This window comes from Punica granatum, chromosome 8 (genome assembly GCF_007655135.1).
Source record: "Punica granatum isolate Tunisia-2019 chromosome 8, ASM765513v2, whole genome shotgun sequence".
NCBI lineage: Eukaryota > Viridiplantae > Streptophyta > Magnoliopsida > Myrtales > Lythraceae > Punica > Punica granatum.
This window is the reverse complement of record NC_045134.1, coordinates 17,110,205-17,127,865: the sequence shown is the minus strand read 5'-3', so window position 1 is coordinate 17,127,865 and position 17,661 is coordinate 17,110,205. Positions and strand designations below refer to the sequence as shown.

The following is a 17,661-nucleotide window of genomic DNA, read 5'->3' as shown; positions in this document are numbered from 1 at the left end:
GTGGGAATGTACCCCATATATGGGAAAGTATGTTTCTTGTTGAGTTTCATTTTTAATTATTATTATTATTATTATTTTCTTTTTAAGTTCTCCTTGACATTGCTTGATCGAAGGATTCGAGTTTTTTTTGGTTTAATACGAGGAACCTGAGACATGTCTATGATGGATCTCTCGAGATATATTACTGTACAAGATGGGGAGCTATATATATGCATGATGATTTGGTCTGTTTAACAGCGACATGTTCAATTTGAAGAGAATGGTCGTTCAAATTATTCCCACTGCATTCTACCATCCCAAGTCCAAATTCACCTGAACAAATTTATCTTCAAGCCTACACTGAAATATTTTTTATTGGCTTAACCTGGGTGTCTCATTCTCGAGGCATCATTTTCAGTCCTGAACTGATGTATAATTTTATACGTGACAAAATATTTATATTAAACGATGCAATTTCTCTTTCAAAATTTTATTTGTAATTTCTTTTCAAATTAGTGAAACTATCCCGTGCAATGCATGAGCTTCACGAGTAGTGTTAAATATTTGAATGACATCTTTTCTAATCAAGAATAGTCTTCTGCATTTGATACGCCACCTTTCTCTTATACAACATTACGCCGACCGGAGTGGGTGGAGGGGGGAGAGGAAAAGAAAAAGAAAAAAGAAAAAAAGAAACCTATCTCCCCATTTACACTAGAAATTAAGAACCAACAAAATAAAATCCCATAAAACATTCTCGGCGGATGTTCGCCTGTTAAAAACCGGAAACATCCCTGCACTTCCTTGCTTAATAATAAAACCACCATTTTGACGATTGTCTTTCTTGTGGATGCAGTCGAATGTCTGACGGATCCTTCTCTGCTAGCGTAGCCCAGCTATGTCAGTTCTAAGTCGAACTTCAAGAGAAGCTCCAGAGCATCAAGCAATTTCTGCCCTTCCAGATCCTGTTCTCCTGTAACCACCCCACGCCGTTTTTGACTTACTTCCCCTTTTCCCCTCTTTCTATGGGACTAAGGCAGTCTTTCAGGAACCCGAGCTGAGTAGCGGCAAGGAAAATGAAGATCTGCCACTACCAAAACGATCAAAACTCAAAAGTCGCTTCTCTCACATGACAGCCGCCCGAATCCCCACTTAGCAGCTCCTTCAGATCGTTTGTGAGATAGAGAGCAGTCACGGAATGCTTATGGTGCTTGAGGACCCTACGCAGGACTAAACTGTATTCAGGTGCACGATCCCCAAAAGATATGACACCAGCTCTGTAACTGCTCGAGCTCTTCCCATGCAGCTCAATCTCAACATCAGAGCAATGGATCATCTGCCAGACCTTAACAGCCCCACTTTGGTACCCTGTCATGTACCAGTTTGTGTCCTGCCAATCAGAGAATGTACAGCTCGTCACCGAGAGGATATAATTGGACGGTAGCTGCGAAGTGTTGACTGCTGCTAGACAGTCTCCATTGATGCTCCAAACAGCGAGGGGAACTCCAGCTGCAGTGAGAATCTACCCTGTGAGGTCATTTACATAGATTGCTGAGACAGGGGATGGGAACTCTGGCAACTGCCGGACAAAACTCAGTGTGCTGGGATCCCAAAGGATCACAGTGCAGTCATGCAGCCCGCTAGCAATCAGCATGTAGGCTGGCTCACATGGAAGCACGTCACCTTCCCTTTGTGGGTGCATAGGGACTTCTCCAGTTCCAATTGCCGGGTTAGGTGAGGGCCTTCCTTCCTAATTCTCCAGGCACAGACTAGACCGTCATCAGCCCCAGTGACAAGGATTTGCCCATCGAGGAGATCACTGGCACACTGAATTTGCTTCCCTCCATGGATGTTCTCATGGATTGAGAGGAGACGATCCTGGTCATAGCTCATGAACCACAGGCTCCAGTCCGGGAATCCCCATGCTACGTACTTTGTGTAAGTCATCTGTTTGAGTAATGTGTTTCCTCCTGCAACAAGGATCTTGTCATGGGAGCTGACAATCTGGGTGATTGGAGACGAGATCTTGGGGACTTCACCAGGGATGAAATGTGCAGAGTTCTTAAGTGGGTGCGGGAGGAGCTCCCGGTCAACTCTAGAAGAGTTGCTTAGGAGTCTGCCCAAAGTGATTGATCTGGGCAAGGATGGAGGCTTTCATCGCAGGGTCAGTGACCGAGTCAATGTCACACTTCCCTCGTAGGTGTAATGGTAGAACACCTTCACAGCTTCCTCAGCAGCATAATGAGGAAACAAAACAATACCGTCATAAATATTCCTAACGCAAACGTTACTACAATATCAACAAGGCAACTGATCTCAAATCTAGCACTACATCTGAAAAGTAGAGATTGTGGATGCACACCTTTCCTCTCTGCTTGTACCCAAAGATAAGGTCTATCCAGTGGTGAAGATTTTCTGAAGCATAATCGGATTCAAGTGTTTCTCGGTGCTTTCTAATGAACTCCCTCACACTTCCTTTGGCCCATGGAGGCAGGAATACCTCATTCACATGAAAATCCATCAACAAGAATGGGATTAGTTAAACATGATGCTTTTAAGCAAACAGCAGAATGATGTAGTCTGCCAAGGATAAGTCAATCAAATGTTCAGAGAAATTACACAAACCTTTTCTCCAGATTGTTTCACTCCCAAGCGGTTTTCTAGGAACTCAGGCATGTAAAAGAATTCCAGGATAAGTTCCTTCACATCAGACGTGTTACCCTTCCCAGCTGCACTTAACCAAGTATCTTTTATACTGTTAAAGATACGATCAGCATGGTCAAATTGACAACCTTGTAGCTTCTAACTCTCTGCACAGAATGGTGGAAGATGAAGCACGTGAAAAAGAACAATCCCAGCACTTGAATACTGAGAACCATAATGAAATTTAGGAATTTCAGGATCATCCCAGCTCTCGTATCTGCAACAAGAAGAAAATGACATGATCAGTGGTGGTATAACATGTCAATCAAAAAATCAAAATTTCATGAGTGAAGGGCTCAAAAGCATCAGAGGGTGGGAACTTATAAACTGATAATGATGAAAATGGGAGAGGTAAACATTGTCAATCGATGTGCTTCAATTCAGGAATTTTGCAATTTTGAATCTCTACGGTCAAAAGGGGTAAACATGCCCTATTACTATCTATTAATAGGTCAATAAACCATAGTTGTCAGAGCTACACCAAACATTGAACCTGCAAAACTGATGGTTCAATTATTTCAACTAGCTTCATAAAAAAATAACATAAAAATATAACAGGACCACTTCTAAGCAAAAATGGATGGTTTAACGGATATAATTGTAATAGGGGTCCTCTTATCAGGTTGATCCAGTCCAAGAAGCTGCAATTTGCTTAGAAACTATGATATATTAACTACTATGAGATAGCTTTCTATGAACGACACTTACAGATGTCTACGTATTCATCATTCCTATAAATGCTTTAAGCAAGGATGAGTATTGCGGCCCACCTTTCCCTAAACTCTTCTTCTCCTTCTGGTGATTAGCAACCCATTGGCTTGTCAAGCCTACAGAATTCATTGGGTCGGACAAATCCAAGTTTTCACTCTCATTATCAGCAAGACACCCAGGGAAGTAATGGATATTGCGTAAGATCACTGTATCCCCGCCCCGTTAAGGTGTTCGGATGCATCAGGTACTGGAAGTTACTGATTTCTCCATTTTGCCACCTTTAGGAGAAGTATTCGGGCCATCAACTTGAAAAGCCTGCCACCTTCACTGCTTTCCTGCTTTGCTGATCCCGAGATCCCGAGATGGCTGTGTCCAACCTTAACAAAAATTGTACCAAACTCACAAGAACAAGTAGCGAAACAATCAATGAAGCATCAAAAATAACAATCCAGCAATACATGAAAATTGCAAAGATGCCTTGATTCGTACTGAAAACAAACAAGAAGAAAATTAAGAAGCAAGGATTAAGCTAAATGGCGGCCTTGGAAGTTCAATTTTTTTTACCAGAATCGGTGAAGAGTGAGAATGTAAAAAATTTCATGAATGTTAGTTTTTCTCAATGTAGCTATCACCTAGGATAAGAAGTTGCAAGAATGCAATTTAGGGAACTGAGAAGAAGCAATACATATATATATATATATGGAAAAAATATATATATACATGTTTCCAAAAAATATTGTAACAAGCAAGACTTTTAAAGGCTTCTGAATAATCCTATCATTCCCAAACTTCAACTGATAAGACCCCACGGTTACCAGAGAAGATTTATGCTTGCCTGATAAATTGGTTAGTAAATTTTTTTTTTTTAGCTATTAGTATCAACTTAAAGCCACGTGACATGTGAGTTTCAAATTTCCAAAACATCAGGGTACTCCTGCCAAAAATATCTGAGCAGTGGGGGTGTTTGATCATGTAGCCCCTGGCTCTCCTTCCCATAATAGAGAGCAGGTAAGCTTGCACAAGCGGAGACGGCAGATGTTACATACACAATCATACTTAATTCCTTCATCAACTCCCATCTGCTGGAAAAAGATTGATGGCTTCCTCAGGTTTCCTATTCTGCGAGTAGCCTGTTATCATTGAATTCCAGCAAACAGTGTCCCTGAGGGACATATTTGTAAAAACATTATGAGCAAGATTCACCCTTTCGAATTTCACATACATGTCCAGCATCACACTTCCCATGTAACTCCGGCCCTCGATCCCATTTTTGAAAGCAAAGCAGTGCACTACCTTCCCTAGTCTAAGAGAGGCCAACAAGATATATTGCTCCTGTTCCCCCATCTTGAAGGTGATATATGGCTTGAAGATCTCCCTGAGCTGCAAAAGTTTCCTCCAAGACCATGAACCGTTACTTGGAGACAATACAGACCAAAGAGACTTTCTTTTGAGCTGCAAAGGTTTCTTTACAGCAACCATATTCCAAATAGGATCAAGTCCTTGACACCCAGATCATTTTCTTTGTTAGGCATATAAAAATCAGCTCAACCCACTTTTCTGCCTTTAGACTTGGAACTCCTCCCCTTCCATTGGAAAGACCTGCATTTCTGTTGGACTTCGTCTGATAACATTCTCGGGAAGTATGTAACTGGACCATCAATAATGTGTCATACTAAAGAAAATAGAATCCAGAAAGTGAAGTCTACCAGGATAAGAAAGATACTTAACCGACCAATTCCTTATTCTAGCAGTTACTCTGTCCATCAGAATTTCACGCTCATAAGAAGAAAGTTTGCCAGATACAAGAGGGAACCCCAAATACTTTATAGAGAGATAACTCTTTAAATTGAGACGCATTGAAAATATCCTGCACCTTAGCCTCCAAGATTCCAACACAAAAGTTCTTAATCTTCACTGGATTGAATTTCAGAGCAGACAGCTGACAAAATTCTCCCAGAATCGCCATAATTGCTGAGATAGGATGCATGCAACCATCAGCAAAAATGAAAAGGTCATCTCCGAAGCATAAATGAGTCAGCTGAACCGTTTTGCCCCTTGGCTTGTATTTCAGATTTTCCCTAACAGCCGCAGCATTTAACAGTCGAGAAAGCACACCATTACCAAAAGAAATAAGTACGGTGATAAAGTATCTCCCCCTCCGACTCCTTTCCGGCCATAGAAATAAAGCACTTTGATTCCAGCTGATAAAACTAGGCGATACAGCTTTCTTCCTATTAGCAAGAATCTTCTGATGCATTTATACGAATATTACAACAAGAGATAGGCCTGAAGTCCATAATATTAGCAATTTGTTTCCAGGAACAAGAGTGCAAATGGCGGAGTCCATCTACCTGAGAAGCCTCCCGTGAAAAAAATAAAAATAAAAAAAAAGTTTAATTCCATCAAACAACAGATTGCCCAGTAGTAAGCATAATACCTTAAAGAACTGAACTGTGAAACCATCACAGCTTGGTGATCTATTACCAGACCTAGAAAATAATACCAACTTGATCTATTTAAATGTGACATCAGATCCAGCTCAGCCCTCTGAGTTTCGGACAACCTTTGCAGCAGAACGCCATTAAGATCAACATCCCAAAGAACACATGGATCAGCACTTCCCAGAAATGTCTTATAAAATTGTGCTGCTGCTTCTTTGATAGCACCAACATCCTCGAGTTTCACCCTCTCATTCAAAAGAACTCTAATGGTATTTAGACTTCTGAGCATTCCCAATCTTCACAAAATGGTGGAAGAAAGAGTTATTTTGATAATCAAGTATAAGCCACTGCACTAGTGATTTTTGCTCAAGGTTTCCTTTTTTCCTCTCTCCAAATTTCTCGTTTACTAGAGAAAGAGCACCCTTACTGGCAGTTACTGGCTGCATAGCTTGAGTGTGGAAGTATGAAAATATCACAGCCTGTAGTATTGTTCCTAGAGAGATCCATCTGCAGGAAAGAACCAACAAGTTTTAAAATCATGCCAATCGAAGTCGTAGAGAAAGAAACAAAACTCCCACAAAGTGCAAGAAATTTCTTACTGTTCCAAATTAATAAGTTTTCACACCTGTAGGCTGTAACTAATCTTGTCATGGCCGTCCAAGACTTCCACAGCTTCACCAATAACGGAAAAAGAACACAGAGAACCTGAAAATCCAATTATATCATAATTATGACAAGTTCACATCGGTCAGATAACAAATAGTGCAGACTGAGTTATAACTACATCATAGTTGATAGAACTGGGCTGGAGTAATCAGTTTGACTGGAGGTTACCAGCCTTGCCTCCAGTATGAGTCTTGAATGCGAACCCATATGCAGAACTGGTAGGACAGTACTGACTGGATGGTTCACCGCAAAACCAGGACGAATCAGCTGGTTCGTATATACAACCAGAATTAGGAAAATCTTACATATTTTAAAAAGTTAATATGGCATGGACTCGGCTGATGATTACAGGTTTTTCAATGACTTAAAAGTCGAAAGTATGCTTGTTTTAATATATATTTGCCATTACCATTCCGTTTCTTTGTATCATCTATAATAAACAATTGAAAGGTGATTCTTACTATTTTAGTTTTAGTCCCTAGAATTGAGGTTATTTTAAGAAGTCTCCGACATCCCTTGTCCTGTTTCACTACAACCCCAATGTTTCCTTGCATTCCCTTGCCCAAATCCACCCACTTTAAATGAACTAGTTCCAAAAAAGACTAATCATATGGCAGAAAAAATGTATAGTCAAAACTGCTCTAAATGGAATGACAGATATGTAAATTGGCAACTCATACTCAAATATACATTACCAATGCATTTTCCCTCCAACTCAACAAATTCAAGAATACAATTTAATTTTGCTTGAGAATTATAGGCCAATTGTGTCATCATCTTGCCTTGAAAAAAATTCCTCTCAATGACAATCTTTGGGGAAAAAGTGAAGTTCATTGTTCAAGGTCTTCATTACCACTTAAAAAGTCTCGTGCAATTTACTCTGAAGTTTCGAAGTTGATATCACTTGTCTTTCCCAGGCAATTGGACCCATCAAAACTCAAACATGTTCTGCTCAAATGATCTCCTCAGCTTGTGGATTCCTTAGATGACAAAGTTGAGGTGCATAGCCTTCTCTCCTGAGCTCTTGCAGAAGAATATCCAATGCGAAATATATTTCTCCTGACTGCGGGTGAGTCCAATCTGCAGCAACAAAAATGTGAGTAACGTTGTCAATCTCTACCCAACTACGCCCGGGTATCTTTTGAAGTCCTCTTTCCTTCATCAAGTGTCGTACTCTATGAACCCCAATCCATTGGCCTGCATCAGCATGTACATTTGATAGCAGTGTGTAATAGCCAGAATTTTCCGGGTCTAAGTCGAAGAGATGGCTTGAAGCTATCTCAGCGAGATCCACGTTGCCGTGAACCCTACAAGCTCCCAAGAGGGTCCCCCACACGCCCGCATCTGGGGGAAAGGGCATGCTCTTTATGGTCTCAAAGGCTTCTTTCAAACGACCGGCACGCCCAAACAGGTCCACCATGCACCCATAATGCTCCATCCTGGGCAGAATCCTGTATTTGTCCCTCATCAAATGAAAGTAACGAATCCCTTGGTCGATCTCACCCACATGACCACAAGCTGATATTATTGTAAGAAATGTCACATAATCGGGCCGAATATAGTTTTCCAACATTTTATGGAAGAGAGAGAGACATTCGCTGAGGAGACCGTGCATCCCATAGGCTGCAATAATACTGTTCCAGGAAACCTCATTCTTCTCTTCTGCTTGGTCAAACACACGACGTGCAAGTTCCAAATTTCCGCATTTTGCATACATGTCTATCAAGGTGCTCTTGCCAAAAATATCTGAGCAGGACGGCTGCTTGATCATGTAGCCATGGATCTCCTTCCCATAATACAGTGCAGGTAAGCTAGCACAGGCGGAGAGGGCAGATGTTACACTGACACAGTCATACTTAATTCCTTGAGCAGCTCCCATTTGTCGAAAAAGATGGATGGCTTCCTGAGGTTTCCCATTCTGGGAATAGCCTGTTATCATTGAATTCCAGCAAACAGAGTCCCGTTGGGACATGTTCTTAAAGACATTATGAGCAAGATTCACCCTTCCACATTTCGCATACATATCCAAAATCGCACTTCCCACGTAACATCGAGATTCGATTCCATTCTTGAGGGCAAAGCCATGCACTTCCTTCCCTAGTCTCGGAGAGGCCAAACCCGCACATGCAGGCAAAAGACTGGCCAAAGTAAGCGAATTTGGACGTTTTCCCTCATCCATTAACTTCCTAAAAGTCTCAACAGCATCCATGTTCATGCCATTGAGCACATATCCCGAAATCATTCCCGTGTAGATGACAATATCGGTTAAGCTCGTTTGTTCAAATGTCCTCTTTGCCATTTTCACATCCTTGCACTTGAAGTAAAGGTCAATAAGTGCACTCTTCAAGAACACATCCAAAGGAACTCCGTGCCGTACAATATATCCATGAGCTTCCTTACCAAGCTCTAGAATTGTTGATTCAGCAATAGAAGGGAGAAGGCTAGAGAAGGTCACTGAGTCAGGTTTGATGCCAAGGTCAATCATCTCATTGAACAAATCAAGGGCCTGTTCCATCATTCCATTCTGCACATACCCAGAAATGATTGCATTCCACAGGACCACATCAGTTCGTGGCATGGTCTCAAATACCCTACGAGCATCGATGAAGTGCTTGCATTTTGAGTAGACAGACACCAAAGTGTTGGCTACAGGCGGGTCTGTCTCAAAGCCGAAAATTACACTGAGCCCATGGAGTTGAGTCCCCAACCTAATAATTCCTTCCGTTGCACAAACTGATAGAGTGCTCACAAATGTCACTGAATTGGGTTTCGTCCCACTCTTCCTCATCTCTAAAAACACCTCAATGGCATTAATATAATCTTCATTTTTCAAATAACCATATATCATCACGTTCCACAGGACACAGTCTCTATTTGGCATTATATCAAATAATAGTCGGGCATCATCAATACACGCATTCTCAGCATATAACTTGATCAAGGAACTGCCCACAAACATGTCACCTTCAAGACCCATCATCCGAATCATTTGATGGACCAATCTACCCATAACAGCACTCCCCAATCCACTGCAAGATTTGACCACGTAGGGGAAAGTGTATTTGTCAGGGCAGATACCAAGACCCAACATCTTGAAGTAAAACAACAGGGCAAATTTGAACTGACCAGACATAGTCCATCCTCTGATCATCCAATTCCAGGGCAAAGAATGTTGAATTTCCATCCGATAAAACATGCTCGTGGCATCAATGAAGCTGCCGCAGAGAACATACATTCCCAAGAGCTTTGAGCAAATGAGGGCATTGGATTTAAGCCCATAGGTGATGACTTGAGCATGGAGTTTTCGGCCCAGCTGGAGGTCAGAGGGGCCAGAGCAAGATTGCAGCAGCAATGCAAAGCGGCTAACTGAATGCTCTTCAGGATGTGGCAGGAAAAGCGAATTTGATTGAGGAAGAGAGGGCTCAAAACTGCAGGCAACGGCCGTTACGAAGCGTTTTAACAAGAGGAAGGGGCTCCGTGCTCTTGTAGTTAACGCATCCATGCACATCTAGCCTGATGAAATCCAGCCACGATCCTTGGACATGGCTGGCGTCGTGACATCAATCTACATTAATGCATCACAATCAAAAACAGCAAGCATATCCCGTGTTTTCACCCAAACATTTCATTCAGAAAATCACACTCAAGCAACTGTCAATCACATAAGTAACTCAGATCCCAACCGCCTGCTTGCGCAATTCTTACACAGATTGTATGGCTAGGAAGGTTCTATAACTTTGTCACCTCATGCCACAAGACCTGCCACTATTCGCATTCAAGCCCACCAAACACAGAATTCTTGGCAAAATCAGCACTAACAGCATAAAATTTGCACAACAAGCATAGCATATAGCTCCAAAAGCTAGCACAGAACCGGAAAACGCCTACAAGCAATTCCCAAATTTCCCTGTGTGAACTCGGCCAATTTCCTATGCCAGCAAATGGGCCAAAACCCAAAATTTACAAGGTCTCGTCTAGCAAATTATGCACAAACACATAAGCCATAAACACTACCGACAACACAGGATTCAACAAAGCAGCTGTCTTAACATAATGTAATTCGTCAATGCTCGAACGAAATGCGCCAATGAAAAGAAGAGAAGAGGAAGGAGAACCTACCTAGGTGCTTATGGAATGAAAGGTGAAAAGGAGCTGAGACGAGTCGCTTCCATGGCCCTGGAAAGATCCCCTCTTAACAGAGCTGCGAACAAAGATGAACGAAGAAGACGAAATGAAAGAAAAGCGCCGCTGCTTTCGCTAGGAACGGAGACGGAGCGGAGGGCGAGCGAGTTCGGCTTGGTCGGTTTCTAATTAATTTATGTCCAGAAGTTCTTCAGCATTTCAATTTGCTACTTCAGTTTGCAGCTATTTCCGTATGACCCAAATTCTTAGTGTTTTACTCTCTACGACACAGTTTATGGCAATTTGTGGATGGCATTAGTTTGTTTTAAGTAAACTAAAGTTGTGTTTATTTGGACTTAATTTTAAGTGTTGAAAATGAAGTTTCGAAGATTTAAGATCTAAATAGAATAAGTGCTTAATTGATTAAGTGAAGAGTGCTTGAGTAAAAATTATAACGGCTGAAATTATATTTATATAAATGCCCAATACTTTAACATCTTTTCACTTTTGCTCAGATTTTATTTCAATTTTTTAAATTCAGAAAATTAAAAAAAATTGAAACTTGCAAAAAAAAGAAAAAAAGATCGAGGGTTTTCAGATCAGAGAGGGAGGGGCACTGGCGGTGGCATCGCCGGCCACCACATCCACAAAGGAGGTCGTCAACGAGCATACAGGATGCCAACGACCACATTTGTCGAGGTGGTTACCGGGATCGAGACCAACATCGTCTCGATTTCCCTCCCTCTCTCTCTTTGAAGGAGGAAAATCAAGGAGTGATGGCTTCGATCTCGGCTAGAGGAGGTTGTCGGCATCTTTTGAGTTCGTCGGCGATCTCCTCTGTGGAGGTGGTTACCGGTGACGGTGCCGCTAGCGTCTCCCGTGACTGATGCCCCTCCCCTCTCTCTTTCTATCTTTATCTTGTAAAAACACAAATGAATTGATTTGCAAATTATGCAAAAGTTTAAGGGTACCACCGCAAATATGATAAAATTGTCCTTCAGTTGAGAGATTTTGCAAAAAACACCGAATGATTATGTAAGTTCCTATTTACTTACCCATTCAGCATTTTTTTGACTTACTCATTAAGTTAAGTCACTTTATTTTGTGTTTATCAAACAAGCTTAGTTCAACTTAATTTCAACACTTAGTTGGAGTAATCAAACACAATCTAAGGTCACGACCAAGGTTAAGTAGTGAGTTGAAAATTAAAGAAGAATTTGAAGAGAGAAGAAGAAAAAAAGTGTAAGGTGAAGAGAGAAAGAGTGGTGAGTAGGAAAAGCAATTTCTGGAATTCATTTTCTAAACTTATTTTCTTAGATTTTTGGTCGAAAGGAAAGTGCTTTCCTCTTGAAACACTTTTATGTGTCACCAAACAAGAAAAATGGGGAATCCAGTTTCCTATAAAATATTATTCTCGAAACAAACGGAGCCATACAAATTCTCTTGTTTTCCTCTCTACAGATTCACCTAATAATCAAATCGCGTCTATCCCGTATTATGACTATCAAATGAAACCACAGACAGGAAGAGAAAAATGAAGCATAATGGATCAGATAGTGGACCTCATACAAACCTGGTTACTAGTGATTGAGGGCCATATGTGGTGGAAGTGCAAAGCCGAGGGCCTAGCACGGAGTCGGAGGGACGGATGTAGGGAGAAAGTGAAACTGGTTTAGTCCAGTTGAACCGAAACCGAACAGAATTTTTCAAGTTGAACGAAAGCACAAAAATAAAAATTGATACCGAAATGAACTCTTTAATGGAACTTCACAAGTCGAATCAAAGCACGGAATGCCGGAGTCAGATTGTTTTTATTCTATTCATATTTTGGGGGTTAATCTGATTAATGGATAATCCTACTTTGTGACTTCTCCTTCGCTCCGTCTGTGCCTCCTTCGATGAAGCTGCACACTGGCCTTGACCGGTTTCTTCTTGCAAAAATAGCTATGTGCAGCCTCACAGTCTCTCCCATCACAATTGCATACCTTGTTTGTAAATAAATATTATATGTAGAAAATTGTTCATTGAAAATAAAAAAGAATCATATTATAATATTGTATTGATAGTAATCATATTACGTTCACATAATATATTTTGTATTCGAGAGTATTGCATTTAATAATTTCATTCGTCAAAGTGATAATAAATAAGTTAAATAGAGGTTGGTTGCCCCTCTGCTAACCTCACACGGGATTTCAAAATTCCGAATTGGAATCACATAATTTGAAATAATATTTTAGTAAAGCAAAACAATGGGAAAGTATATATTCAAATTGACAAAAGGAAAATACGATCTAAGCAATTATCTAAGGAAAATAAGACCTACTCAAAAAACTTTGTAATTTTTACTCGTATATATATATATATATATATATATAATTATACATCACAAAAAGCCATAATAAATAACATCTATATATATTCATGTTTATTGGAAAGTGTATATTAGGAATTTGTGTCTCATTAACTTCATAAGCAGCAAACCTTGATTTCTTAACATATGGATGTCTAGCGCAAAATAAAATTTCCCAAAACTATCAATATTTATGGAAACAAAATAATCATTAGATTAAAAGTATTAAACATCTATATTTCAATATATTCTTGTAATATCACATGATAATGAGATAATTATTTTTGAAATAGTTAAATACTAAAATAGTATTTTTTTACATTCTTAATATCAAAGTAAATACTAAAACAAAATTGAACTAGAAAGTCATATAGTTATTGATGCCCTCATTTGCTCATTTGTCTCGCGATGCTACGTCATCATTTACATTAAAGAAAATTTTCTATTCTTGTTCCTTAATTTTAATATTTAATTATGTAGTAAATATATAGATTACATAGATAAGGGAATAAAATATGACATAAGGCCAATGGAGTATATACAATGAAAATATTTAGATTATATACAATATAATATAGTTAAATGAGGGCATTACAATATTTTATATTGCGTTTGCATATATATATACATATATATATATATATAAGATATAGTTGTCCCACCAAAGTATATATATGTTGCATATCAAAATATAATTTACGACGTATATGCATATGATATATATACTTACATGTAGGATTTTTCTATCCTATGCCATAACGGCATAGGATAAGAACTCATGCTCACCATGAATGTATTTATCAATTTGAGAATGAAATAAATGCTTGTATTTAAATGGACAAAATTTGCTAATTAGAGTTTCAATTTTAGAAGATTTACTTTACTTATTGGTTCTTATCCTATGCCATAAGGGTATAGCATGTTGAATATCATTGGATATCTTTACGTGTATTTACATAATTAAACTGGCGTGTGCCTTTGCAAGAGGGCTTGTGAATAATGACATGGCTTCGCGAGATTTCATTTTGTTATGTGGTCTATGGATGTTTAATGCAAAATAAAATTTTCCAAAACTATACAATATCCAAGACAACATAATAATCATTAGATTAAAAATATTAAATATCTATATTTCAATATGTTTGTGTAATATCACATTATAATAAGAACAATATTTGTGAAATGGTTAAATATTAAATAAGTATTTTTTATTCTTGATATCAAATTAAATAGTAGCGCAACAACTCAACATAAAGTTAATATAGTTATCCATATCTTAATCAAACATAATTAATATCTAACTTTTTTCATACTATATCATCTCATTTTGGTCATTGATAATCTAAAAAAATCTTAATGAAAATTTAGGTTGTTGATCCAAAGCTCCTAATGAAAAAAAAAGAAAAAGAAAGTAGATCTTCTCTTGTATAAATTGTTTTTATGTAACTAAGAAGTCATGTCGTATGGAGGAGCACCTACAGGGCCGGTTGGATCCTCGCCACTTGAATATGGAGCCAAATTAGTGAGTTTCGAACATAGTGAAGAAAATCTCCTTGTGAAACTCATCAACAAAAAAAAAAGAAAAAAAAAACAAGAAAAAGGAGAAACGGCCTCCATTCGAGAACTTACAGATTGTTGCTTGTTAAAGAACTTGAGCATTATAAAACAAGTATTTATAGTCAGCTGAAATGAGAATCAAAATTTAATAAAAAGAAATATAATATTTAAGATTATGTAATAATATCTATATTACAAAATAGAGCAAGGAGTTAGTTGGTGTAACTTTTCTTCTCCTAATAATAGCCATGGCATAATCTATACATAATAAAATTAACTGCACTTCACATTAAATAGGGTTATATAAATAAGTTTAAAAATATTTATATTATAACATGAAATCCTCTTAATAATATATATGGTTTATAAATGTAATTCTAAAAATTATATTATCAAATCCACCCAAAAAACATATATTATAAATGACATATTCATACTTGATAGAACAAATAAATATGAAAATTAATATTAAATAATTTCTAATAAACATTTCAATTGAGTAAGTATATAAGGGTAAATTAAACAATACAAGAAGATGTGTCGAAAATTTTTATCATACGGCACATATCGTAATATTTTTACGAGATCACACAACATTTTAAAAAGCTTTTACAACGTAGCGCAATCTTAATTTTCCGTCGAATGCTTGATGAAAGGGTGAAGTCGCCCACGCTTTTGGCACACCCATGCACAACTTTTGTGGGCCCCATTCCCTTCTCACCCTCTGCTATGTGCTACATGTGAACATTTTTATCATACTGTACGGTAAAATTTATCTTCTTGGGAATGATAGGGAGAAGAAGAAAGGAAGAGCAGCAACAGTTAAGGAGACGACCACCTTTATCCGCCTCCCGATGAACTCTGACGACTTTCTTCCTCCCCCCATTGAAACACATCTAGCCGCTATCTCCAACTGAACCCATACCTTCCTCTTCTTTATCTCGACTTCGACAGTCACCATCGTCTTCGCAACCTCATGTCGCCTCCATCATCAGCAACACCGCCTTCACCACCTTACTCCCAATGAGTTTCTTCGTCGACAAGAGCAACAACACCACTAAGCTACTTGTATCTTCCTCCTTCACTCCAAACACAGGAGATCGGGAACACGATCAAGGCTATCGAAGAAGAAACTCATCGGGAGTGACTTGGAGATGACGATGTTGTTGATGGTAGAGAGGATAGGAGGTCGCAAAGACGATGGTAGCGGTCAAAGTCGAGATAAAACAAGAGGAAGATATAGGTTCGGTTAGAGGCAGGTGACTGGATGTGTTTCAACTAAGCGAGGAGTACATCGGGACAAGGAGAAGCAGTCGAGGGAGAGAGAAGGTCATTAGAGTCCAAGGCGGCGCCGATCGGAGGCGGAGATAGGTGGTCGTTCCTTTCCCTGTTGTTCCCGAAGGTTTCTTTGTTTTTTTAGATAAATTTCACTGTACAGCACGATATTTTGAAAACTTTCACCACATATCATACGTGTCAAAGGGGTAAAAGGGAATGGGACTAACAAAATGTCCAGCTGTGCACTGGTAGGCCGAAATCGTTGGCCATGTTAGTTTTCCGTCAAGCATTTGATGAAAAAATTAGCGTCGTGCTATTTGGTGAAAAATTTTTAGAATATCGTGCAATCTGGTGAAATATTACAATATGTGCTATATGGTGAAATTTTTTTAAACTATCGTGCGATTTGGTAAAATGTCATAATATATGCTATCTGATGAAAATATTCAAAATATCATGTCGTATGGTGCAATTTACCCAATATATAAATGATGAGAAGCCACACTAGAAAAGAAGAATTTCGGATAAAAATGAAATAAAATTTGTATATAGGAACTAAATATATGCGATGATGCACCACTTATGGTTAAAATATCATCCAAAACGATAAATGATGTAATAAACAACTATGAAAATAAATAAAATTATAATTGAAACTAAAAAATAAATAACTAAGCAATATAAATTATCATAACAAACTAATTATATAAATTTAGAAGAATATTAAATATAACACTTTACTTGTGAAAATAAGGATTTTGAATTATGCTATCTCAAGTAATATAAATATCTTTGAATTATATTAATCGTCAAATGAATACACAATGCACATTACATAAAATATTTAGTGACCTATATAAAAAAATTTCAAAAAATTAAAATCGGGTCATATAAAAAATTAATAATTGAAAGTGGAATTTGGAAAATATTGTTTCCAAAAAGGAAATATACTAGATCAAGTTTGTATCGATGCACTTAGTGAATTTGCAAAACATTAACAATTAAATAAATATTTAATACACTTTAAATAAGAAAATTGTCACTACACTATTTAAAATTACGCTAATATATATTAGGATTGTTAATCAAAATGTTTTGTTATTGTTGTAAATTCTAAAAAAGTATACACTAGTAGTATTTTAAATTAAGAATCATTAGATATGAAAAAAGTTAGGGTTAAATCAAAAAATTCACATATCATTTTTAAATAGAAAATAACTACTACCCATTATTCTCTCCTCTCTCCTCTCTGCACTCTCTCTCTCCATACACGCCAGTTCCCTATTATTTGTCCTTTTTATTTTTTGTTATTTGTTAATATTATTGAATTTATTTTAATTGAAGATTATTTTTTTATCGATTAAAAAAGTGGCCGAAAAATCTATTAAAAAATATTCATAGTACAAAAAAAGTGGCACAAAGGTATTAAAAATATTTTAGAAATGTATTTTCTTTAAATAGCTTACCACAGTTTCTAAATAAAAGTTTGATTAAATTCCGTGTGTAGCATGGATTCTCCTTTGATATACATATTTGGAACATAAATATATGCATAAACTATTATATTTTTTTTGTAACTTTAACCATTTATATATGATTTATCATAATTAAAAGGTATATTAAGTAGATAAAAAAATTGTTATAATTAAGTCCAAATAAGTAATTCGATATAGCTTACTAAATATATTATTTACATAATTACATAATTAGAATAGACAAAAATATTTTTTTTTGTAATTTTTTACCTTTTATATATGATTTATTATTAACTATGTGGTCGAGCGTGGACTAACTCATTAACTTCCTTCACACCGACAAACATAAGAAATCGATCAATGGTATGCGTAAGAA

The 17,661-nt window shown here is 37.7% G+C and overlaps 1 protein-coding gene across 12 annotated transcripts; it reads right to left on the bottom strand.

Annotated features, from left to right (window-relative positions):
- Positions 1-542: 542 nt before the first annotated feature.
- On the bottom strand, positions 543-10,806 carry LOC116187235 (pentatricopeptide repeat-containing protein At4g21300). Of its 12 annotated transcripts, none has more exons than XM_031515884.1 (6): positions 10,620-10,806; positions 7,354-10,065; positions 6,460-6,539; positions 5,831-6,341; positions 3,453-5,744; positions 543-2,899 (listed from the first exon to the last, which is right to left on the bottom strand). In XM_031515884.1, exon 2 carries the CDS (start codon positions 10,006-10,008, stop codon positions 7,453-7,455), a length of 2,556 nt encoding a protein of 851 aa, XP_031371744.1. In that variant the 5' UTR covers positions 10,009-10,065; positions 10,620-10,806; the 3' UTR covers positions 543-2,899; positions 3,453-5,744; positions 5,831-6,341; positions 6,460-6,539; positions 7,354-7,452. The 12 variants fall into 12 exon arrangements, with proteins under 12 accessions (XP_031371744.1, XP_031371749.1, XP_031371741.1 ...); XM_031515889.1 differs by having other exon boundaries at positions 561-2,899; positions 3,453-6,130; positions 6,262-6,341; positions 6,434-6,539; XM_031515881.1 differs by having other exon boundaries at positions 561-2,204; positions 2,342-2,899; positions 3,453-6,341.
- Between the last annotated feature and the right edge of the window lie 6,855 nt (positions 10,807-17,661).

Coding starts and splice junctions, on each gene's coding strand:
- LOC116187235 (XM_031515884.1), bottom strand. CDS start 10,008: ATGTGCATGGATGCGTTAACTACAAGAGCACGGAGCCCCTTCCTCTTG.